We start from the raw sequence: 26,292 nt of genomic DNA, 5'->3' as shown, positions 1-26,292 counted from the left end.
AGATGGAAGTTAGAAGTAGATTCAATCACTGGTATCCAAACACCTCCAGGATCCCACAGTACTCGGAGTCAGAATGCAAAATTTATTTTGTATATCATCCCTGCTTTAAATGAAGCAGCAAACTTTTACTTTTCAGATTCATCTGAGTTCACTTGTCAAACAAACAAATTCACAGATAAAAATAGGTTTGTTATTACAAAGCTGGGGGGTTAATTTTTTTTAATACAAGAAAAAATAATTACAGAGAGAAAAAAAAACCCAACCCCCAATCCAGCATGCTGGTATATATTAACCATTGAGGGTTTTGCTGGTTGTCATTTAAGATCTCTGAATACAAATGCAAATAGGAGAAATAGCTCAGTAACACCCTGCTATCCTAAATGCTACCTTTCACCATCAATCTCTTTTTCCAGGTTCACAGAATAATTGGAGTACGTCCTTAATTATATCCTATGGGGTTTCCTGGTTTCTACAGAATACAAATGAAATATCAAAGCATATTTAAGAAATCTTAGCTTCCATTTTAAGTTAGAAACATTCACTAAATTGCTGCTTTGTTAAAGTGCAGCTGCTCAGGTATTTTGGAACTGCATTGCCTAGGCTATACAGAGAGTTCTCTGGACTGCTCATTCAACATCTTTGTTTCATCTTGTGTTTAAGAAATAACTGAAACCCTCACTTTTCAGATACAGCCTGACACATGTTATGTACGAAATATTATAATTTCTTAATGTACTGGTAACTGATGAACAGCTGTGATAGCCTTATGACACCTAATACTTCTTTAATATTTTGAAGATCAGAAATAGAGTTCTGGAATAGGATGGTTATGCACCTGATCTCTGATTATCCAATCCAAAATCAAACATTCTGAGACAGTATTACAGTAATGTTAGACAGGTAAATAATCTCACTGCTGAAGAGACTCCTAATGACCAACATGCCATGTCTTTCCATGAGGGACAACAAAATCTGAAAAATATTAAAGCCAGGAAATAAAAAACTAAAAGCTATATTCTGATCCTGCACGTCAGTGCAAATCTCTGACAATAAACACTTCTGACTCAACTTGCTACAATGGCCATGCATGTTAGTTAGCTACATAGAAAAATCATAAACTGCTACATAGAAAATTCTGTTATATATAAAATTAATTCTATTTTAGAGTGATTTAAAACTAACAGAGCACAATCACTTTATGACTGTGAATGGACTATGCAGAAATGTGCCACTGACATGAGTGGTCTAAATTAGTGTAGCAGCAAAGTGTTGAAGGTCAAAGTTTGTACCTACCTCTTTTTGATACACTATCCCAGCTTCAAAAAGCTTAAGAAAGAGATATTGTGTCCACTTGTAGTACTCTGGTAAGCAAGTGGTTACCTCCTGTAGAAAAGAAACAAACATTTCTGAAACGATTCTCAGTATTTTCCTACATTGTTTTAATTTTCACAATTAACCCAGGAGTGTATAATATATTCTACAGAGTAAACATTTATGCATGTATTTATGTACAAACCTATTTATTTGTATAGTGCTTACAATGAGTGATATTCACCTGTACACAAAACCAGAGAACATGGGCTTTGTGTGGGTTTAACGCAGAAGGAAAAGTTTCCTTGTTAACACAGGATATAAAACTCTGTAAGATTAAAGCTGATAGATATAAGAACAGAAGATGAATGGAAGTGATCACAGCTGCCTGACCAAGGAAACAGTAAAACTAGAAAAAAAATGCAGACTTCTCTCGAAGAACCCTCCTAGCCAGGCTGCCTTTTCCACTGTTGCTCAGCAATGGGAAGTAGAAGCAGAGGCTGTGGATGCTCACAGGCAGCAGGGAGCTGGCTGATGTGAAGCAGGCAGAGCGAGGAGCTTACAGCTGAAACTGTGGGTGCAGGAGAAGAGAGAACAGTGCTGAGGAGCTGCTGGCACACAGACCATGTGGGGCAGACAGGATGGAATACAGGCTAAGATTCTGAACTTCAAGATTAAAGACTCGGGAAGGGGAGCTCACATTCAAAGGTCAAATAAGCAACTGTTCCAAAGGCAAAGGAGCTCAAGTTAAGAGGATGCTCTTGGTTAAAATATGGAAAAAATGAGTCATAAAAGTCACAAATTAGGAGGAGGGTTATGAAGGAAATAAAGACAGATAAAAATAAAAGACAACATAAGCAGGAGGAATGGGAGTTAAAAAACCAGCAAGCTACAATATAAGGGATAGCTTTTTTAAAACTCAAAAACATTTGCTAAGTTTTTATTGAACTCTGATAATTAAAAAACAAGATGCTTACCAGCTGTTCCATATTTTAAATGTTTGTTCTTAAAAAACTCTAACTTAAAATAAGCATTAATATGCAAAGACAATGAATGGATTCCATCATTACAAACTCCCTGACTGTTTTCTCAACACAAACACAGGTTTCAGAGATGCAATGGAAACCCACATACCTGCTTGATGTGGAAGATGGCTTCTACACCGAACTTCAAATTAATATGAAGCTCTTGATTTTAAAGTTACTGACAAAAAGTAAGACACTGATACAATTTATTCAATTTGGAGTATTTATCAAGCATCAGAAATAGCTCTAAATGTGAGATGTCTTTCACGTGGGCTTTCACATCATCCTAGCTTCCTACTACACACAGCTCCTGCAATATCATCTGCTACTTAAATGACATCTGAAATGCTGTAGCAGAAAATGTTTATTCTTTTTCTATAACTTTATATTCTAGTTCCTTTGAACTTTAGATTCCAGCGCTGAAACATAGCTTTTAACAATTAATATGACCTTTGAATAAATGTGCCTCAAAAGTGTGTATAAGAGGCTTTCAAGATCAAAAAGAGACATTTAATGGCAAGTTTTCAGCTCAGCATGTGAAGACCTAGTAATGAAAAACAGTTGCTTGATTAAAACCCTTTGCTCTGCACTGAAAAAAAACCCCACTTGATAAAAATCTGATTTCCATCTCTTCAACTAAGCACACTTAATAGTTTTCCCCCCCCCGCTTCTTCACACAGTGACAACAGTTCTTGTGCCAGTGTGATGCCACTACAGGCAACAGAGTTTCATCACTGGAGTATCAGATGCACAAAAGAAGAAATGCAATCCCTTTCAGTACATTATAAGATTATGTGAGCAATAGGTAGGATGACAAAAGTGAGCTGCCAAATAAAAATAGAAAAGTGGATGAAGATTGGTCCTTTTGGCCCTGAAACGCAGATATGTGTCAACTGAAACAAAAAGATCACATTTCCCAATCTAAACAAGCATGTTACAAGGCACACAAGCTTGAGCTACAAGATACAAGCTAATTGCTGCAAACGGAATCCAATGTACACGATCTCTCACAAGGAATAAATAGACATTTCTTTGAAAGAAATGCAGGACTGTATCACTGAAAAAGAAATCTGCTGTGGGGTCACTGAGATGCAAAAAGATCACTCAAGCTCAGAATTTGACTTTATAACCATGAAGGTTTGGACTAACATTTCAAGTTAATGAAGAAAGAGAAATTACATCACTAACAAGTAAAATGAGGCGCTGAAGACAAGACAGCAAACTCCTGCCAATCTTGAAATGTGTTTTGGTGGTTTTTTTCCTATCATTTAGCCCAGTAAGATTTACTGTTATAAATAATTTTCTGTGTATTCCAGTTACTGACCTTGATCAAATGAATGATGTCTGGTAAGAAGTTTCCATTAGGCTGTCATCATGCTTAAATTAAGGTAATGTTAACATCTCTATTTATACTCTATAAGCACGACAAAGATCTGCAGAACACTAACAGAACTATCTTAACTCAGAAATACACAAAAGAGTTTATAAAAGGGTTTGAAAATTAGCATGCTGGAGCCATTCCAGCCTGCCAAAAACTGTACATTTCTGATTCTCATTTGCGATCTGAGCACTGGCATTACAGCATACATATAGAATCCTGTATCATAAAGCAGTACAGTGAATATATATAACAGGATATTACCATATTTTCTACAAAAAATAAAATACCTACTAAAAATCCAAACTCTTTTAAAAATATGTAAGATGCTTCTCAGCTGTCCACTGCATGTGCTCTTCAATGCTCTGTGAGAGATTTAGTGATCACCCATCACCTGAGCACTTCAGAAGTATTATGAAATGCCAGGGAAAGCCTCCCCCTCTTCCCCCCATTCATTTTGCCTTTTACTTTCGTCAGCTTTAAACAGACGCTCTCACCAAAACGCATCTTTGTCTTTGGTTACTGTTACTCTTCTTTATTCCTATTCATTAATAGAATTCATTACAACAATTTAAATAAACCACTTATATAGGTGGCTTGCTTTTAAAAGAGCAGACAGTGGCAAGGCATAGGAAAGACCCCTATCCTTACCAAAAACTACCTTGCTTAATCCATTTATTCCAGCACAGTAATTTGTTCCAAACAAATAACATACCAGAAGGGTTGGTAGCTTGTTTATTTTTGCAAATAAATTCTCAGTTACAGACTAAATGGTAGTATTACAATCTGGATTTGATATCACTGTAATGTGGGAAGCAATGGGTCCATGTAAAGGTCAAAAAGCCATTCACTATTATAAAATCTGATTTAAAGAGTACCTTTCAACTACCAATAAAAATAAGGGCAACCCATAGTAAAGAATCCTGCATAAAAAACTAACAAAAACCAACAACTAAATCTAGATAAAATATTTTGGTGTTTAATAAAAGAAAAAGTAATTTTCCAATGCTTTGTTTTGAAATTCATTATTTGTTCTAAACCTGCTCCCTTCTTACAATTTTCTATTATGAGTCTCTGACCTTATAATTCATTTTTGCTTCTATTTTTAAGAATAAGGTTACAACTTTAAGCTACTTCCGTGGCTATATTTTAAAAAATAAAAGCAATATTTATAGGCTGCATGAAAAGATTTATTTTTCCTAAGATTCACCAGGCTTTATGAATAACACGTAAGTAGACTGGAGATATGTAATTTCCTAGTTTATTAATAATAAATTTATTTTTAGCACAGTCTTATGCTGTCTTGAAGACAGGCATGTTGCACCTCTTTAAAGGGAGATGAGAAGTAAAAGTCAGGATTGGATTTTTTTCAAAAATCTATTTGGGAAGATAAAACAGTCTTTAATCAATTACCTGCCTATTTTGGTTTTCAAGGGCACGCACTACCTCATCTAGAAGTATAATTATTTAATTTTCAGAGGTCTGGAGCTACACCAACCTACATTTCTAAATTAATTTGAGTATTTGTATTTCAAAGGCCTTTAGTTTTATGCTTTATTAGCTACAAATAAAAATGTCATAAAGTGCCTACATTTTGGAACATGAATATATTTTCTGAGGAAAAAAAGCAGCCTTGTATCAACAGTTTCTTTTCTTAAAAATTAAATTATAATTGGGTCACTGATTATCAATGGTACATGGATGAGAAGAAAATTTCATAGGTAATAATCTATGTACTGTTGGTTTTATGCATGCTAAGGCAGTACACACAAATGACAACTTCAAAATCAAATAGAAAATTATCTGCACAAAAAAAATCTACCAAAGATTTAATTTTTTTAATGCACAGAGCAGACAGGGAACATTAGTCTCATGCAAAAAATATGTCACTTGGAATGCAGAAATTTAAATTACTAAAAAACCTTCATAGAAAGAGCTATTTCCTGGGAGAAAGTTATAGATTGATAATAACAGTGGTGAACTGATGGCTTACTGGGAACATGCATTTGGTCTGATGACACTCCTGAACAAAATAAAGGAAAAACATTATATGCTTTTCATCTTTTGTTGCTGATGATATGAATCATTGAAAATTATACTGCTTAATTCCCCAGAAAATCATGTTCAAAAGAAGTCACGGGCAGTTTGTTATGCTGTCTGGGGTGCTATTTTCAAAAAATCTGATCACCAGGAAAGCTCAGATTATAGTTATCTTAAACCCAAAACATAATGTTGGGGATTTTTTAAATTTTCCATGTGTTTTTAATGACTCTTAGAGACATTTCTTCCATGCTCAAACTTCAGCTTTTCAACTCTCCATTCCAAGAAACACAAATGTTCAGAATAGAAATGTTATCTCACTTACTTATTTTTAAAAAAATCTCTCCCCAGAATCTCACCATTTTCAAAGTGATTTACAAATATAATACTTCTAATGTGAGGCACTTAAAATACCTCCATATTTCAGGTAAAAAAAATCAGATAATCATTTGTATTCAAAACTCCTCTAAGGCAAAGTACTTACAGACTTATTAATTTCATTTCATTTTTAATTTGCTTAGATTTTCTGTTTAGGAGAGCAATTTTAAAGTGTCGTTGTAACCTGACTGAAATAATCTAATAATCTAATCTAATTAATCTAACTTTTAATAAATGTCTTATTTATGATATCTCACCAGATAGGTAAGTTCACTGACAGCTACAAGACAGAAATACCTGCACATTTTGATTTGTGATACAGAGAGAACAATGAAAGAAAGCCATTGAAAAATAAAAGGAAATTTCTAGTATTGCAAGTGCACTGGGATTTGTTCATACTGATTTTATCAAGCAATGAGATTTAACTAGTCTTTGTATTTCTGGACACAAATTTCTTGACAAGCAGACGTGACTTTATACGCAGGCAGACTCTTTGGGACAGCTATATGCACTAAGTTCTCAAAATGGATTTTTTTTTCTTTTTTCCATTTCTCTTTTCCCATACCATATGTAAAAGGTAAAGTTTATGTAAGTTTCCTTCCCATCATCTAATCATTTACTCTAAGCTGGCCACAGAGGACAGAGACAGTTAACATAAATCCACACTTCAAAAAAGCAATTCACCACACATGAAGATAAATAGGTTCCCTCCAGCATTATTTGGTAAGGACTATGCAGTAGCATAATAAAGGGGAAGATTAAAGCTACATCAATGAAATTAAAACAGACCCCTGCAGTTGCGTAATAATCTTGCTTAATTAGACCAACCCATATAAAATCTGTTTTTCTTGGATTGTTCATAGGAGTCACTAGTACTAGTGGGTTTTTTGCAGTGTCACAGTATTTTGTGAGCCACTGATTTAGAGCCATACAAGTATAGAATACTGTAAAAAAATACTCCTTACCTCAAATAGCTCACTTTTAAGATAAGCACTTGCACAGCACAGTGCATTTCTGTGCAAAGACGCTTGAGTTAGCCCAGGAGCAGCACAGCTGAGGCAGTAAGATGCTCTGCCCAGCCTAACCAGCCCTACAGAGAAGCAGGCTTTATCAGCCTGTAAAACACCCTGCTACAGCTTAGCCCTTCCGTTTCCACAGGTGCTTCTTTCATGGCCACCTCAAATATTTGTGCATTTGGAGGTTACATGCTGTTTTGGGCATCATGCATTTTTTGCAATTAATAAACATATCTGTTTCTATGGCTACCATTCAGATAACTTTTACTCCAATTAGTATGGCAGGCTTTCCAAGTAAAACAAAACTTAACTCATAAACTAAGGAGTGAAAACTCTAACATGTGCTGCATTTCAAGGAACATTTTTCAGCTTTTTTAAAATCTTACTTTTTAAAAGCACAACTATGCGTCCCTAGAGCATTCTAAAGCTTTTCAACTACACGGCAGTTCAAATGGAGTTGGTAATAGGGCATCAAAGCCTTTTCCTCAAGTATTCAGAGACTCCTGAAAGTTCATTAACTAAAACACAGTTTACTAGTAAAGTGAAGGTAACTCTTGAAGAATAGGCACAGAGCTGACAAATGATTTTTCCCTGGGTACTTATACTTCTTGCCATGGTTTTCAATACTGCCACTTTTCCATCTGTTTTTCAGGACAGAAGGACCAAACAGAAGCTTATACACGAGACATTCATTTTCTCAATTTTCTTGAAATACAACCTGCATCATTGAACTTGTGTGTGTGTGTGTGTGTGCACGTGTGTACTCCATAACACAGCCTACACACAGGATTCCACTGCTTTCAGGTACTGCTGCACCACACATACAGACAACCTCTGAGATACCAACAGCTTTAAACATTAGATGTCAAGAATGACTGCAGTGAAGCTTCCACAACAAATATTTTATTTTCAGAGCAACTTTTTGGCTACCAAGAAAATTTAAATCTTATTCAAAAGGCTTATACTGAAAAATCCTTCCATGTATGAGACACGACAAAATGGTTTTTTTAGATGCAAGACATACAAATAAACAACTTCACCTTCATGATTAAAGAAAACAGATGGCATGTCTCAGACTGTCAGAAAGCTAATGCTTTTCCTTTTCAGATCTACAATACTGCTATAAAAATCCAAGATTAGCATCTCCATCACTCTATTCAAAATCACATTAAGGTGATAAGCAACAGCTTCTGCTGAGAATATAAAGGCAGTGTGAGTGATTCACTGGTAAATGCAATAACCTCACAATCGCTTCAAACACTAATTTCTTTTTTATCTGGAAAATGACATTAGCTTATGTCTGATGGTGTTTGCCAAGTTTTTTAAGGTGAACACCTGATTCTCAAGCATTAGTGTTTTAAATAAAATTTGTGGTTTCCAAAATGATCCTGATATGAACATCTATGAAAATGCAGGCTTATACTTCGAAATTTGGAATAACATAACCGAGCCACCACTTTCATTTACTATTTTTAAACATTTGACATACGCATTGAAAACAGCACTCCTCAAAAAACACACACCTTAGCAAAAAGGCATTGCTGTTTCATATATATCTGTTCATTACCTTATTTCTAACACAGAAAATTGATACTCCAAAGAGATAAAAAGCAAATACAAAATCAAAATTACTTTAAAGATTCTCCTACGCATTGATACTATCAGATGATATCAGCATGTCAAAAGTTAGCAAAATCTGATAAAAAGCTCAATTTTACAGTTTAACAACTTAAACTGGTCACTGCCAAAGACAGCTGTATTGTCATAAATAAAATGGTGAAATTCCATGGGTCTCAATGCTCCATCATACAATAAAATAAAGCAGTATCCATTTTAAAAAGAAAATCTTACCCTTTCCCATGTAAAAGACAGACCTAGTGCATCAAACTGTTTCCTCATGTGTTGAATGTTACTGCAAAATAATGATAATAAATGAAAAATTATTAGCTTAGGATACTTCTAACGTGCTCATATAAAAAATCTGGTGCTTATAGAGTTCTGAGAAATCAAAAGCACTAGTTAACCTCTAAACACTATGATGTCACTAGCAGTAAAACTCAGAATTTTCAGAATACTCAAATAATAATTTTAAAAAGCCCCCAATACATTCTGGTCCAATTCCCATGGCTATGTATATGAGGCAATATATTTTTTTCCCCTCTAGATTTGAATGCAACTGAAAAGTAAATATGGCAGTGTAGTTTGAAGGAAGCATTACGTAAGCACCACTTCTCACTATTTTTAATTATCTTTATTGCAGTTGAGTAAAAGGGCCCTCTTAAATCTCAATGTAGTAGGGGACACTTCCACTTTGAGCTTAATCCTCCTCTATTCTGGCAACACTATCCTGGCTATTATTTTGCTGTGGCTCTGGTGATTGTGTGGCTGTAGAATAACCTGAATCAGTCTACCCATTCAGTTGAAGATATGCCCTACAAAAATTCTCAAAAAAAAACCCCACCAGATTTCTTTCTTCCCTCTGATCAACAGGCTGATCAAACAAAAAGTATGGCCTACAAAACCAGCTGAGCCAGTGCTTAGGAGGTGGTGAAAGCTTGTATCCTGGGAGGTGACAAAGAACTACAAAACTTCTGGGGGCAGCATTACCATAGATAAACATAATCAACTCTGACACTGTCAGGTTAGATGCTACCTTGAATGGATTGTATTACAAATGTAAAGTAAGATACATCAGAATATACAATGAAGCTTTAGTTTGAAAATGTAATAAAGATGCTTTACCAAAATACCCACAATTACACAGTTTTAATTAGTGACCTGGTGGGAATTCATTCAAACACTGTAAAATGGATTAAAATTTCTTAGGGATTTTGACCTTTCTACTAAAAGACATTCTGTAGATAAAGCAGTATCTATCTTCCCAGAGTGGCTACGTTGACAGTCATGAAACCAAGCATTTAATTCTGGTCTAGAAAAAAACTTGCAGTGCAGAATAATTGAGTACTCCAAGTATTTAATATGATAATATTTTTGTTGGAAAAGTATCAAGAATTTTAAGATAGGACCAGAAGCATGAACAAAACCTAAAGAAACAGCACTATCAAAGAAGGAAATGGATCAAGGTCTACAAAGATACCACAGATAGATCACTGCATCCAGAATACAAATAACAACTTTACTTAGGAAGATTGGTTTGCAAGTAATTTTCAGAAACTGTTTACTTACATAACATTTTGCTCATTTTAAAGAATATTAGGAGAACATAACACCCCATTCTATGGTCTAAACCCAAAAATGTTCACAGAAATCAGCAGCAATAATGTCTACTGAGCACTTTCCAAGATCCAGTCTCAAAAAACCCCAACAATCTCCTTCCTCTCTCCCATGGTACCAAAATCTGCTAGTAAATCTAACCACGTAACTCATAATTTTCCACTGTGTGCTCTATACTAAGGTTTACCTCACCATGATGAACTTTTGATTTATTTATACTGGTTTGGGTGTTTGGGAAATGTTTCTCTTTTGATATTCTTGCATTTTACAATTTAAAAGTTATTGAGATTAAAACCTTGAAAATCATCCCAATATATTTATCTTTCAAAGCAGAGTCATCTGCACAGTCCCATAAAATGTTTTCACATAACCCTGGTCTCAGATAACCCTGTTTTTTCCCATACCATCTTTTTTCTATGCTAGTTTTGCTCTGTTTTATTGATTCATGGGGGCCACAGTACAGGTATTCACAGTGAAAATGCCATATTTCAATTCATTTCACCTTTGTGTCCAGCTTGCAGGGTGAAGGCCGTGTTCAACTGCAGCATTTTCTGCTGGTAAACCAAATGCATCCCATCCCATTGGATTTATCACCTGTCAGGAAAAAGAAAAACCAGAATGTTATGCAACTTTCTGGAATGGCACCAGCAACACACTGAGAGGCCTCTGAATAATGAATGATGTTGGCATTCCAGAAATTGCTTTGTCTGAGCTGACTTCTTCCAAACCTGCCAACTATGGCCAGCTTTGATTTAAAAGATGACTATGAAGTGCACTTGTTACCTACAATGAGATGTTAGAGGGAGTTCAAAGCATTATGCAATAAATTCTCATGACTATTTCAGTATCAGCTTTACATTGACAAAACCCAACTCTTTGTAAGTTTGTGCGCCGGTACAAGTCAGCAGTTGATGCTGCCACTGGACAGAACCAAATATTCATTCTAAAATAGAAGATGTTAAGTAAAAATAGTTGAAACAACAGTTTTATAACTGTGACTGATGTGTGCCCTACTATTTTTTTACTTTGCTTTGAAAAACAAAATAAAAGAAAAATAACCTATGATAACTTTAAATTTACCAGATAAAATTAAGAAGATGAGGAAAAACGGTTTTAGTCAAATTTTACTGAAATATCTCTTGCAAATGTAAACTACAGCCTGACAAATTATTATTTCATGACCACAAATAAATAAAGGTGGGAAAAAAGTTTACTACAACATATAATAGATAATTTCTGTTGAAATGGAGATGTATTCTCCTTGTTAACATGCACGCAATTTAGAAAAATAATCTAGCAATATGGTAAGTATTCAAAAAGCCTCTTTAATAACCAAAAAAAGAAAGGCCAGTACTTAAGATGCTGTCATTAAACACATATATATTGGATAGCTGATAAAGCCAATTCTATTCCTTAACCTACAAATATGCTATAAATTCAATAATCATTATTAAAATTACACAAGCTTAACAATAGCAAAACATGACTAACATTTTACAAGTTGCAAGAAATCAAAATTTTTACCCCTTAAAATATCTATTTATATAAAGAACATGTTTCTTAGTAGCATGTAAGCAAACAGGCCATAAAAGAGCCATCCCAACCACACTGATCTCATAATGTTTCTCCATGTGAAAAATCCCCTCATTTTTGAAGCACAAGAGGTACTTTTGTCACTGCTTTGAATTATTTTTATTCTTCTTTGCTACTGCTTTCCAATCTTCTGACTTAATGTAATATTTCATAAAAAATATTTTATGGACGTGTTTATAAAGATGCCCTAGGCACCAACACAGTGTAAACGCAACAGGATTTAACAGATGTGACTCTTCAGCATTCTCATTTTCAGTACTGATCTAAAACTAAACCTGCTGTCTATCATTACTCTATTGGTGCAGCAACAAAACCCAAGGTATTAACCTGTGATCATCCATGATCCAAGCCAGCCCAAAAAGGGCCCATGTATAGCACATTTTTGGTGTCTAAATCTAACAGAATTGGAATGCTATTCCATGTTACAAACTCTCCCTATCAGAAAAACTATTGCTCCTCACACCATGGGATCAGAAATTCTGAGTCTTAATTGCCTATTTCCTCACATATAGAAGGGGGAAAATGTCAGCTGGAGCCTAAAGCACTTCTTAACACACCACTGAAGCACACCTCTGCCCAGCCCTTCCTCTCCCTGACCATCCACCCACCAATCAAAACTATTGGAATGGTTTGCATAAGCTATAAATACCAACAGAATTTTTAATGGACATCTTCAAATAATTCATGCAGCTCCATTGTTTTTGACCACTTATATTGCTGACAACCTACTTTTGGACAGATGTGATGGAAAAAAGCAGATTTTTTTTTTCCATGTATAATACGTTTTCTCTATTTTAATGCCCTAGACTAATGTCCTGCCTTTACATTCTAACAAATGCCTTGTCTTACTACAAGTTGATGCACATCAAGTGAGATTAGAAAGAACAACTCTTGGTTAATTTTTGTAAAATTTGGCTTCTAGTGATCTCCTGGATACAGACAGGCAGCCAAACGCAAGGCACAATCTCATTTCTCATTTTGCTCCTGAGCAAAAGGATGTGGGAAAAGCAACTTCACTACCAGCTACAGACTCCCCAAAAGGGCTGATGGGTGCTCCAGGCAGTTCATGTGCAGACATTTTAACACTTTACCATCAGCGCTGGAAGGAGCAACTTGTGCTCACAGATCTTCCAAATTCTAGCATTTATCAAAAATACAATATTCACTCTTCACATTCAAAAGTTCAATTTAATGACCAATAGCATGCCTCAAGCTACAGGTCTGAAGAAGTATGCTAATTCAAGTTTCAATCAGAAAACTGAATTTAAAGAGACATTAAAAATATCCTCAAATTAGCCTCTAGGATAGATCTATTTATGTAGTTGCTATAGAGATGAATGTAACATGCACAGTGGTTTAGAAAATGATTTCAAGTTTATTGTCTCTTTTAGTTCTCTACCATGAATGGATTTGAAAGATTTGTGAAATCCATTTTTCTAAACAACAGGTCAGCTCCTTCTGGCTGTAATCTGCAGCAAAAATGCCACAGTCTCCATGCAGCATTTGACATTACATCTTAACTCTAGTTATTCAACATAAAAATCTGAAGAGAAATGGAAGAGGAGAAGAAAATATGCGACTGACATGTCAAAAGTTGGCAGAAAGGAAAAAGGAACAGTTCGACTGTTCAAAACAAATTAAAAATATGAAGAAAAAAATAGAAAGCAGTTTTGAAGACCAAAGAGTTATTCCTTGTAGCTCTTTGATGGGTTGGTCACTGGTCTAACTAGCAGCAAACATGGCTACTCTCTCTAGCAGCAAGATGAGCAAAAGAAAAACAAGTCATCCACCTTCTTGAATGCTGACTTGATTGCTTTCAACAGCAACCTCTAAACCTTATGCAACTGAGGGACCCACTCTTCCAAACATCACTTCTCTAGGTATAGAATATTTTCTCTAAGCCTCAAGGAGAAAGAAAAACAAATAATGACTGTATCTTGTTAAACAGCAGGCTGCATGAGCCTAAGGGTACCTACACCAGCTAAAAGAAGGCAGGCTGTAGTTTCAGCCATTTTACAATGGCAGAAGGCAGTGCTATCACCAAAGGCAGCTGTGTGTTTATCCTCACAATGAAGTGGACAGGTGAACTCCTCATGCTGAAAACTCCCAGGTTAGTCTTGAACACACATGGCATAACTTCAGATCCTCAGAGGTTCACATGACCATGCAGGATCAACTATGAATCACTGGTATTTTCTACCACTTAACACGGTTTGCACAGGTATAAAACATTACAAGGAAGTGATTAAATAGTGTGAGGGGAACAAAGTGCTCATTAACTACCACTCTGAATGAGCTTTTAAAGAACAAGTTATTAAAAATAAAACCAGTTGTGTCTTGAAACATTTTAGACCCCAAAGACTCTGGCTTGAAGGATTTTTAAGAATCATTCCACAGCATGGTCAAATATCTGTTGTTAGCAATGGCTAGAGCTCTTCATCTTACTGTGGGACCAAGAGGAGGAAGACACAGAAACTCCCTGGATTCAATGCTGAGATCTCAGCTCTTCCTCTCAGAGCATCCTCATCTGTTCACTGCTGTAACAATCAGCTCATCACACTGACATCAGTAGGTGAGATCAGTGTACTATATAACACAGAGCTGACAATGATCTCATAACACTCAGCTCTAAGCCTCCATCAGTATAACCAGGGCTGGTGATTCAGTGAATTTTCCTCGGTCTTTGTAAAGACACGAAGAACATGTTTGCTCTCCTGATGTACCCAGTATGCCTCAGAACTATGACCAGGGAGCTTGATGATATTGTTCGCAGGGGTCTTAGAATGAGGGAAGAGACGAGAAAGTTGACTCCATGTTCAGAAGGCTTGGTTTATTATTTTATGATATATATTATATTAAAACTACATTAAAAGAGCAGAAGAAAGGATTTCATCAGAAGGCTTGGCTAAGAATAGAAAAGGAATGAATAACAAAGACTTGTCTCTGACCGAGACAGTCTGGACACGGGGACTGTGATTGGCCATTAATTAGAAACAACCAGATGAGACTAATCACAGATCCACCTGTTGCATTCCACATCAGCAGATAAGAAGTGTTTGCATTTTGTTCTTGAGGCCTCTCAGCTTCTCAGGAGGGAAAAATCCTAAGGAAAGGATTTTTCATAATACATGTCGGTGACAGGAGCTGACATACTGTTCTTTCACTCAGATCAATGCACTCTAAATTTCAAGAAAAGACTCAGTGTCAGAAAGGCCTGCAAATAAATATATTTAATTCAGAGAAAGTGTAATAAAAGAAGATGACCAGAAAGGAAAATTAAGAGGCTTGCTGACAAATTAGTGGTTTGATTTGATATAGCAAAGTCTTCATTCCTATCCCTACTTGCAGCCCCAAGACACACTTGACATGAACTAACTGAAAAAGGCTGGCAGAACAGGCAATCTATGATTACAAGTTCCAGCTGCCTGAAAACACCCCTAGCTCCATCATGGATCTTGCAATTGTGCAATCAGACACGAGACAGCAAGGACTTGCAGTTAGAGAGGCGAAAGGAAAGGATGGCTGCTCCTTCCATTGCCTGCCAAGAGTAGGCTGAACTTGTTGAAAATCTGATGTCAACTGGTGCATTACAGCACACTTTAAATACAAGACCTCCCCTTGTGTGAAGCCTAGATCCTCTTTTAACCATTAAAGGTAATAGACATCATTGCACAACAGGTAAAAATTACCATCAAACAAACAAACAAACAAACAGACAACTCCCCCAAGCAAATAAGGCATACCTGAAAAAAGATAAAAATAAGGAATTTTTGACCAGTGTGTACATTCTAAAAGGGACTATTTCGATGCTTCTCTGCAACACCGTGCTGCATATTAGAGAAGGTACTCTCTAATAATCAAACCATACAGACTTCTATCAAAACATAAAATGCCCATTTATTTTTATTCTCATAGAATATAAGATACAAGAAATTACTCAACATCCACAGAGTACCACACATATTTTGAGAACAAAGTTATCTTTTGCCTCCTTAATCTCACACATTCTTGTCTAACATAATTATATTTAAATTGATATCTCATTTTCTCTTTTTCTTTCAAAATGAAATAGAGTGAGCTCATTAACACCTTCAGTACAGGTTGTGGGAAAACTGAAATTAAATAAGATTCAATTCACACACAATACTTGTAATATTTGTTACTTGATTTATACCACATGAAATAACCTGACAAAAGGACACAAAAGCCTCACCCAAAAAAAGAGTGGAGAATAGCATCTAGTGGTGATCAGAAAACGGATCTGTATCAAAATAATTCATCCTACTGATGATTTATTATAGAGTTTTAATTAAACTTGCCTGTCTGGCTTCAATACCATTCACTTTTGCAATTTCAAGAGTATTAAGATTCATTGCTGAAAGGGAAAATAATTAATGAAAGTACATCCAATTAAAAAGAAGATATGTTATGGATAAAAAGAAAACGCTCTTCAAGTCATTTAGGGGTATTGCAGAAGTATCACTGACTATATTCTAATCCCATCCATCCCAGTTTAAGTATAAATTAAGAAATAATTAGTATAGTGTGATTCTAGCATGCAGGAATTTCACCCTGATTTGATTACAGAAAGGACTATTCTCAGTTGTGTACAACTCTCACATGTGACTGCCTGGCTTTGGTACCAGTTTCATTACGAAGATATCACAAGAACTATTGAACTGAATCACTCTGTTTACTGATCACTAAGGGGATTATTCTCAGTCCTCTGAGAGGCACAAATTATCCACTGTGGAATTTATCAAAGACATATTAATGATAGCATGATAAAGTAATGGTAAATACTTTTTCCCAGAGCAATAGAACACTGGAAATCTGCCATAGTGAAAATCACCATGAATATCTCTATCATTTCTACACACCAATCACAAATAATGAATAGGAAATCACTTCTTATAAAACTCCCACATTTGCATTAACAGCATGCATGTAAATTCACAGAGTAAACACAACCAGAAACTACACATCGTAATTCTGCATTGATTTATTAATAACTATAAATTTGTAATTTAAAATATATACATTACTTTTTCATAGCATTTTATAATAAACACGTTTGTAATAAGATGTAGAACTCTCCATACTTAAAAACTGTTTTAACTGCACTTCAAGAAACATGTCACCCTTAACACACTCTGGAAAGACCAGCTCAGTGCAGTCATGCTAAGCAACCTATACGGCTTATATTTCCCAGGCAGAGACTTCAAACTTCATCTTCAGTAATCAAAATGTAAACAAGTTATCTTAAAACACATGCACTCTACGAATCATTTATCCAGCAACCCAATCCAAGTACATGACAGCTTGTTTCCCATGCACTGCCTACAGGTCCTTGAGGAGTGAGTGCTGGAACAGGACAATGCTTTACAATGCTTTCATCCACAGTTTTATATTGAAGCAGTATTTCTTTCAGAAACAAGATGGGGAAAAGAGCAATAGATATTTCTTTTCACACTTAAAGTGCTGGTGCAGTGTATTGCACCTGTAGGTTTCTGGGAAATATCTGTAGAGTGTGTAGTGTGCATTACCTCTCTAGAATATTTTAATTGAAACAAAATCAGAACTTATGGAGCAGAAAAAAAAATTGAATACTGTTACATTTTAGAAAAACCAAAACCACAGCAGAATCCAAATGATTAAAAACTTTCCAAGTTAAAATTTCAAAATAATTCCAATATGAAAAAATTATACAACTGCATTCAAAAGAAGGTCTAAAGGACTTCTAATCCCTTGGTAAATGTATTCCAGCCTATCCTCATTAAAATATTACAAAATATAGGCCAATTCTTGCCTGCTCAGATTAAATCAATATATAACTAATTTATTGCTTTCTCATTAAGGCATTCTTTATGAAAAATACCTCCACCTTGTTCAATATAAATTAATCTCTTACTCTCTCATATATTCTTGTCAACTACATACACATGATAGGCGTTTCCCCACTGTTTATTAAATAACAAATATACATTGTAGTCTGAAGCCTTCCCTGGGAACTGTAAATCTGAATGGTTTTGTCTGTAAATTTCATTGTAGCAGCCCATCATTTCTCATTGCCTTACACTTTTCTTTTAATTTGAAAATGATGGATGCAAAGTTTAAACAATACTGCCGCTCAAAAATCTTACCCTAACCTTGCACTGAATGCCTGAAATTGATTCACTTCTACTCAGAATTTTTATTGGAGAAAAATTAGCAGTACCTAGGCTTTCAAACATGCAATATTAAAGCTGAATTTTGAGAATGAAATAGAAGATCAATGGAATAACTTCAAAATCATGCATACTAAAAGTTGTGTTTCTAAAGCATTCTTTATATATACTGAAGAGTTCCAGTAATTCCTTGAATACAAGGACAAATTTATTTTTCTAGGGACTATATAAAGTTTTATGATATAACCACGTCTTAGCCTACAATCATCACAGTATCTTAAACATCGTAATAACCTTTGACAGATTGTACAACCATGAAAAAGGCAGAGAGAAGTTTAAGAGGCTGATAAATTAATTGCAAAGAAAAAATCAATTATACAGACTCTAATTCTAAGTGATGGAGAAATTAGCATGGGTAATAAAGGAAAAGTTCTTTAAGGTAAATGTAAGTTCCAGCAAGTTAATGCACATCAATAACACAATGTCTATTAATCTGACATACCCAGAAAATCATCTGAGAGATTTTTAATGTCTCTTAATCGTAAATGAAATTAAATTCTTTGGCTGCCCACCTTTAGTAAAAAATAGATGTTCAAACTGGTTAACATAACAGAAGATACAAGTATTTTTAGAAATCCAGCATGTTCTACAGGCACTTCTTCAAAGTAATTTTTACATGAAATATAAAAATATGATGAAATGCAAGATGTAAAAACTTGAAAAGTCTGGAAAATTTTTTCTAGAAAAAATATAGGCAAATGTGGAAATAAAAACTTGTTTGCATGGTGGCTTTTGCATTTCATTGGAATTATATTATCTTTTTACTTTTCTCCAAATGTTTCTATTAAAGGTGCTTACTTACCTTCTATTCAAAAATTTACAACTAGAGCATGCTACTGGATGTAGATAATTATTTTCACTTTATTTTCACAAGTACAAGAAGAAGGAAGTTTTCATCTATCTGAACAGCAATTTACTGGCTACCTTCCCTGCTACTGATAAGAGATGGCTACACCCTGAAACGACATTTCATGAATAGTCTTAACATCAAGCAAAAATCAAGCATCCCTTCAAATGCTCTGTTAACTCAATTTTTCTAGTGAGATCCAAGTTCTGGTTATTCAGAGGAATCAGGAAAGGTAAGTGTTATAACAGGTATTGGGGTTTCTTCTCATTTAAAGTCTAAGGCATTTATTTCTTTTTCTTGCAATTTTGAACGTCTAAGAATGCATATCTGTAAAGCAGCAGCAAGTATTCAGTGCATGGTATGTTCATCACTGGCAAAAAACACATAGTATTTGGAAAGGCAGCACACTGAATAATGCAGTGACAATACCTATCAGAGTCTCAGGGATGGTGATAAATCCAGGAAATGCTACACTTCTTCAGCACTTGTAGCAAGGAAATTGTAATTAGTACCACAACCAGCAACTAACAATTCTTTCTCAATTTCATCTTCTTTGTACTCTTTTGAGGTTGATAGCTATATTCTTGAGCTGCTCCTTCTCTCTTGTACAACAGAGACTCCTTCCTGTCATCCTAGATCCTTGCCTATACTAGTTCTCTCTTTTTGTTCCCTTCTCTTTCCATATTCCTCCTTCCTACTGTTTTCCCAGCTTCTTCACATTTTCCCTCTACCAAATGTCTTTCCTCAGTAATATGGCTGTCACTCAGGCTACAGTTCTCCTACACCTTCCTAACAGCCTTCAAATTTTACCTTGACAGCCTTTACTGCAGAATGCCAGCCACGATCCCACTGCAGATTGCAGGGACAAGGCTCTCAGCTACCCCTTCAACCTAATGGAGAGACAGAAGGAAGTGAGAAGAAAGTATGGCAGGTGTGGGGGAGACTGGGAAACAGAGAAACGTGGAAAATGGGATTTCTCCTTGCAGATGCAGCAAGAAAGTTAGACTTAGCCTACCTCATAGGCCTGCACCTTCAGAAGACATTTCATATACATGAGCAAGGGTGAAATGGGCAAGCCAAGGGGTCAGATGCTACAGAACAGGAATTTTCAGCTACACACACATGTGGCATGATTCTCTTCGTCTGACTTGCAGCACTCACCAAAAAAAAAAAAAAAAAAAAAAAAAAAGAGAGAGAGAGGTTTCTATCCCAGCAGGCACAGAGGCTCTCCCTCCGTGTCTGACAAGAGACATGAACTGGCTCTCAGGAGCAGAAGAGGTGAAAGCAGATGATTTTGGTGGCATCTATTTTCTCTTGCCAGGCACATCTTTTCCTCCCCTCTGGTCCCACCCAGCTGGCAGGAGGGTTGTCAGCCTCTTCTCACAGAAACTGTGTGGCCCAGAGGTCTCAGTGACACTATGCCACACGTCAGTAGATTCAGGCACCTCATACAGCAACACTGGCTTTAATAAAACTCTCAAATTTCAATATTCAAAGCCTCATGGATTATTATCTACACACATGTAGCACATACTCCACTTTCATGGATTTTGGAAAATACTAATTTCTTGATCAGTTATGATATTAAAATAGAAAAAAACCCCAACCCAGTTCTACCACTGATCTATTCTTACCTGCATCCCTCTCATTTTCTGGAACCGAGCTACTGCATCACTGATGGTGTAGACACGAACATGGCCCATGTGAAGCTTCCCAGAAGGATATGGGAACATAGAAAGCACATAAAATTTTGGTCTTGATTTCTAGAAAGAAATTTGTAGAAACTAGTAACTACACGAGTTAGCATTTCACTTGAACAAATACATGTGCACATTATAAACTACTACACAACACCATAAACACGGTTCTGCTGGAACTGATCCAAGTGAGCACTGACAAAGTTCATTGGATCAAATTCTTTGGGACCATAAATGGAGGTGTTTTACCAGACTTTGCTACCATCTCATCAATTTCTACTGATATTTCTATGGCAATTAAGTGTTATGAAAATTAATTCACTTTTACTCAAAAAAAGCTATACTGACAGAACTGAAGCTTAACAAAGCACCACTGCCGCTGTAGCATCTGCAACTGATTATTGATGTGCTCTTAGTCTGCCCCAACAAAAACATGAAAACATAGCAGATTAAATTACTCTTATAACAGTTCAAATAATTAAAGTTTTACTTTGTATCTACAACAAATACAGAGCTCACTCCTGGCCAGTTGTTTTTCATCATCTGAACTGCATTAACTCAAAGAGTGACTGCATCATTTGGAATTGCATGAACATCTGCTAAAGGGAAATTGTTCAGTTTCATTATGTATGCTCAGATCCAAACACATCTTACAAGTAAGATTTTCCATAATGAAAAGAAAAATTTGATTTACTTAGGTTTAATTAAAATGAAAAAAAGTTACAAAGAAATCACAAATCCTTTAGCACATCAATTATTCCTAATACATCTTGATTACCACTGAATTCATCACTGATACATTGATAGTATCAAGTGCCACTGACACTTGCTAAGTTCTTATATTATTTTTCTTGTTAATAATAAAAAATTACAGGCAGCTTTCAGCTTTTACTGTTCTGAATAAAACTCTATCAGCATTTGTCAAATAATATTTCTTTATCACTTTTGTTCTATCACAGCAAAATCAGAAATAATCTGAGTACTTCACAGCAGCACTACACACTATTTGCCTCTTAATATGTTATCAAATCTACTTCAACTGTAAGGATAAAACAAAAATATCATTAAAAATACAATTTAGAACTTGGCATACGTTATACTACATATGACTCCTATGTACATATGTATATAAAAGGCACAAGTCTAAACAAATGCTTTCCCTGCTACAGGTATACATGCACACCATTTCATCTCAGTTTTCTTCCCCAGAAAAAGCAAGCTCTTTTCTCTCTTCAACATTTTGAGAGAATTATTTTTTTTGTCAGAGAAAAGGCAAATATTAGAGGTGAACAAAAAAAATCAAGAGACACAGAAGTGTTTTTTATCTATTGTGACAGAATAATTGTGAAGGCAAAAAGAGTCAGAGACTGCAATACAGCTGCTTTCAAGATCTTTTATTGCATGGGAAAACTTTTTTTTTTCTTCAAGTCACTTACTATTCCTATGAGATTGTAAACCAGAAAATATTAAAAAATCTTTTTCCCTTAACACAGATTTTAGTGAGTCACAGGGTGTAGTGTAATAGATTTGTCATAACATGGGGAACAGGACCTTGAGAAAATTGTTTACAAAAGTTAGGATTAGATGTTTCTTTTAATACTTTAAATAACTAAGTGCCAAATATCGTATAATATGCAAAGAAAGAATTGATTACTTAAACCCTTCCAAAATGTACAAGTTTATACTTTGCCTATTACTGTATTTTTTTGAAATTATTTTTGTTTACTTATTTCATTAATGGTTTTGAATAATCTACATGAAAGTATTTTCCCCCGAAATGTAATGCACATCTAATCATTATAAGCCATCCGTACTAAGCAAGTTTCAATTAATTTCATTCTAAGAAACAAAAATATAAACATGTTATCTCCACATTTCACATAATGCTTACATCAGTTTCTGAAATTCTGCAGAACTGATCCTTTACTCTTGGGAACCACCAATTTTCAACTCGTTTCCTTGTCTCCAACCCATAGTTTTTTTCCCATTTTCCCGTCTCACTGTAAATTGTTCTCACACAAGCAGGAACCAGTCTTCTCTGCCATTTAATTAATCCCAGGAAGCCATTTAGTTGTCTCTTCACACAGGAGGAACACGGGCCAACTCTTTGAAAAACTGACCGCATTCTCAAGGTTATGGTACCTGAAAAGACAAAAATATGTATTTCATACCACAATACATAACAAGAACTCAATGATTATCATGATTATACTGCAAAGCAGTAGCTATTAAATTATTTTAGCTTGACTTAGACTACTCAGCTGCTTTTCGTGGAACTTGCATTTTATTTCCATGTCTGAATTATAAAAGTATGTATTTTTTAGTCAAGAGAACTAACTGTGGCCTCACACAGAACAAAACCATTGTGTTAGATGTCTTATCTAATAAAATAAAATTCTTGCATTCAGTCTCCTATAAAGGCATAATCAGTCAATTGAAGGTTCCAGAAGCTCCATTGCCTGAATAGAAGATGGCTAACAGGCTGTTAGTAAAAATTCAGAATGAAACAGAGAGAAAAGGAAGTTGGATGAAATTATACTGTAAAAATACTGAATTTGTCATCACTGAAAAGAGATGGGGGAGGATGACTATAATTAGTAGATTTCAACCAGATATTCTAAACCAACTATTTTGCTAAGGCTTTCTTTTTCAACTAAAAATCTGGTTAACTCCTCAAATGCTTTAGAGAGAGTCTTCTAAAGCTACTCGGATGGGAGAAAGATTGAACAGATCCCATATTTGGGATCAGTCTCAACAAGACATTTGCTCATTTTACTTCCTACAGTAGGACATATGGCATTAAAAGAACCTCTACTCAGATTTCCTCCTCATCTTGACTGCCTTTTTTTCTTTTGAATGGCACTTTTACATCTGTATTTTCTATCCTCTGTGGGTGGTTTTTGTGCTTCGGTGTTGTTTTCTTCTTTTTAATTTTGCCCAATATACTTGTACCAAACTAGCTGTTTCAGTCAGTTCAGAATTTTCCTTGCAGAGTTACATCAGTAAAATCTCAGTGTCGAGAAACTCTGTAAAAGAAAAGATTTTACTTATGCATTCCCCATAAGGTAGAAACATTATCAGTAGAAATAATTGCTATAGCACCGAAATTAGATCCCCAGCAAGCTAGTGGGAGTTATGCTTCCTTTAACATTCACCATACATGTACAAACAAACCCTCACTGCCTGTCTCATTACCTACCTATAGAATTGTTCCTTTTCTCTCTTACTTATCAAGCAGGGTCTTATAAACACTTTTTCACTTATGTCACATCAGTGCTTTGCATTTCTTGTTGCTACCCTTCATAACCTCTCTTTGTAATAAAAACAAATCTAGGACTGTACTCCGGATTCCCAGTGCAGGTGCACATGAGTCATTCAGGAGACTCCAACTTCCCCCCCTCCACAGCATCACACTCATCTCAAAATTAGCATTTCAGTACTTCAAAGGTTTTTTGCTTATTTTTACCAATTATTTCCTTATTACTTATGTCTTATTTCTATTGATTTATTTTACAACAGAAAGGAGCGCTTCCTTGTGCGAGCCAATTTCAGCACTGCTGATTTACAAAGCAAGTATTTTAAAGCCCAAGAGCTACACATAAAGGGACACTAGTGGATGAGAAGACACAATCTCAAGCTGCACATGGGGAGGTTTATGCTGGTTGTTAGGAAGAATTTCTTACCAGAAGAGGTGATTAGATATTGGAATGGGCTGCCCAGGGAGGTGGTGGAGTCACCATCCCTGGAGGTGTTTAAGGAAAGACTGGACACGACACTCAGTGCCAAGGTCTGGTTGACAGGGTGGTGTTTGGTCATGGCTTGGACTCCATGATCTCAGAGGTCTTTTCCAACTTAATTGATTCTGTGATTCTGAGACAGAAAGAAAACAGACACCATGCCTGCGCACAGCTCAAGGACGCCCACCAGCCAATGTCATGCCTGAGAGGGCACATTTGGGTGACCTCAGGCCCTACAGGTCACCCAGCAGGGGTCAGAGCAGTAGGTGGCAGTGAGAAAACAGCCACAGCCAAGGGCACACAGCACTAGTGCTAAGCTCATTCAAACACAAGGACTTTCAGGATGAGAAAGAGAACCGCAGTGTCCTTCCTGCTCCCAGGTACCATCATGCACAAGATGCAATGGTCAGCCAGCCATTTGTTGGGGCAAGCCAGGATGCATGGCACAGAGGATAATCAAATCCAAAAGACACGACACTAAGCTGTTTTCCCTTTCCAGGCTAGTGTGCATGGAAACAGGTCAAGGACAGTGCCTCTCCCTGCCCCACTTAAGGACACTCCAGCCCAGTGCTGTGGGAGTCTTTCAAGGAGCAGGTTATGAGCCTAAAACTGACTTATTCAGGCAGGTGTGCCAAGCAAGGAAGAAGGGGCTGGTCTGATAGAGAAATAAATCACAGAATGTCCCGAGCTACAAGGGATGCACAAGGATAGCTGACTCCAACTCCTGGCCCTACAGAGAGGACACTCCAAGAGTCACACCATGTGCTCAGAAGCATTGTCCAAGCACTTTCTGAACTATGTCAGGCTTGGGGCCGTGACCACTTCCCTGGGGAGCCTGCTCAGCGCCCAACCACCTTCTGGGACAAGAACCTTTTCCTAATACCCAATGTAAACCTCCCTGACACAGAAAACGTTTGGAAAGATGCAGTAAGTAAGCGGGAGACTGAATTGAAGTCCTGGGAACTGCCTGACGAGGCCCAGCACATTCCACTCAGCCCCGGGGAGTGTAGGGGTCCCGCCGCCGGAGAACCGTGCACGGGGAGCAGGCGGCTCCAGGGCGGGACAGAGCGAACGGGGGAGCGGTGACAGAGGGAGGCTGGAGGAGGGGGGAACTCCGTGGGCAGAGGACTGCCGGGAGAGCCGGCTGGGCATAGGCAAGGAGCCCAAAGGAGCAGGCTTTGGGAAGCCTCGGGCAGCGGGATTAGCGCGGCTCCGGCGGGCGGGGGGCGTGAGGCAGGGCCGGGCGGGGGGACCGTTACCTGTGCGCGCCCTCCCTCAGCTCCCCCGCCGGACCGCGGGCGCCGCCATCTTGGCGTGTCGGTGTTGGAGCGAGGCGCCGCCTCCGCCCTCGGCACCGCCCGACGGGGCGGGAGCTCCGGGCAGGGAGGGAGCTGCAAGGGTTTCCTCCTCGCCTGACCGTAACGTGGAAAGGTAGAGCAAGAGTAATTCACAAAAATAATTATTTTTAAAAATTAATTAACTGGGATCCAGCTCTGTAGAAAATGCACAGAGCCTGCTCAGCCTTGAGAAGAGGGGGGCCCTCATTAATGTTTATAAATATCTAAAGCGGGGGTGCCAAGAGGATGTTTCCAGATTCTTCTCGGTGGTGCCAAGCAGTGTGACAAAAGTTGTCATAAGACAGCTGATGTAGGTAGAAACTGCTGCACAGGAAGTTCCAGCTGAACACGAGGAAGAACTTCTTTGCTGTGCTGTGGCCGTGCCCTGGAACAGATTGCCCAGAGAGGTTGGGGAGTCTCCCTCATTTGAGATAATCAAGAACCGTCTGGACTCAATCCTGTGCCTTGTGCT

General features: G+C 36.8%; 1 protein-coding gene across 3 annotated transcripts in view; it reads right to left on the bottom strand.

Annotated features, from left to right (window-relative positions):
• Positions 1-25,859, bottom strand: part of LARS2 (leucyl-tRNA synthetase 2, mitochondrial) — an 83,471-nt gene extending 57,612 nt beyond the window's left edge. The window contains exons 1-7 of one of the 3 annotated variants that reach the window (XM_050970811.1): positions 25,743-25,827; positions 24,430-24,616; positions 22,638-22,888; positions 20,684-20,812; positions 10,885-10,976; positions 9,000-9,060; positions 1,294-1,383 (exon numbers count right to left, since the gene is read on the bottom strand). In XM_050970811.1, the coding sequence (XP_050826768.1) occupies positions 1,294-1,383; positions 9,000-9,060; positions 10,885-10,976; positions 20,684-20,812; positions 22,638-22,888; positions 24,430-24,562 (756 nt within the window). In that variant the 5' untranslated portion in view covers positions 24,563-24,616; positions 25,743-25,827. Of the gene's footprint in view, positions 1-1,293; positions 1,384-8,999; positions 9,061-10,884; positions 10,977-20,683; positions 20,813-22,637; positions 22,889-23,555; positions 23,773-24,429; positions 24,617-25,742 lie in introns of those variants that run through there. The other 2 variants (XM_050970812.1, XM_009086215.4) reach the window with 2 other exon arrangements.
• Between the last annotated feature and the right edge of the window lie 433 nt (positions 25,860-26,292).

Source organism: Serinus canaria, chromosome 2, assembly GCF_022539315.1.
Source record: "Serinus canaria isolate serCan28SL12 chromosome 2, serCan2020, whole genome shotgun sequence".
NCBI lineage: Eukaryota > Metazoa > Chordata > Aves > Passeriformes > Fringillidae > Serinus > Serinus canaria.
Note: the sequence above shows the minus strand (reverse complement) of the source record. Positions and strands in the feature narration are given on the sequence as shown.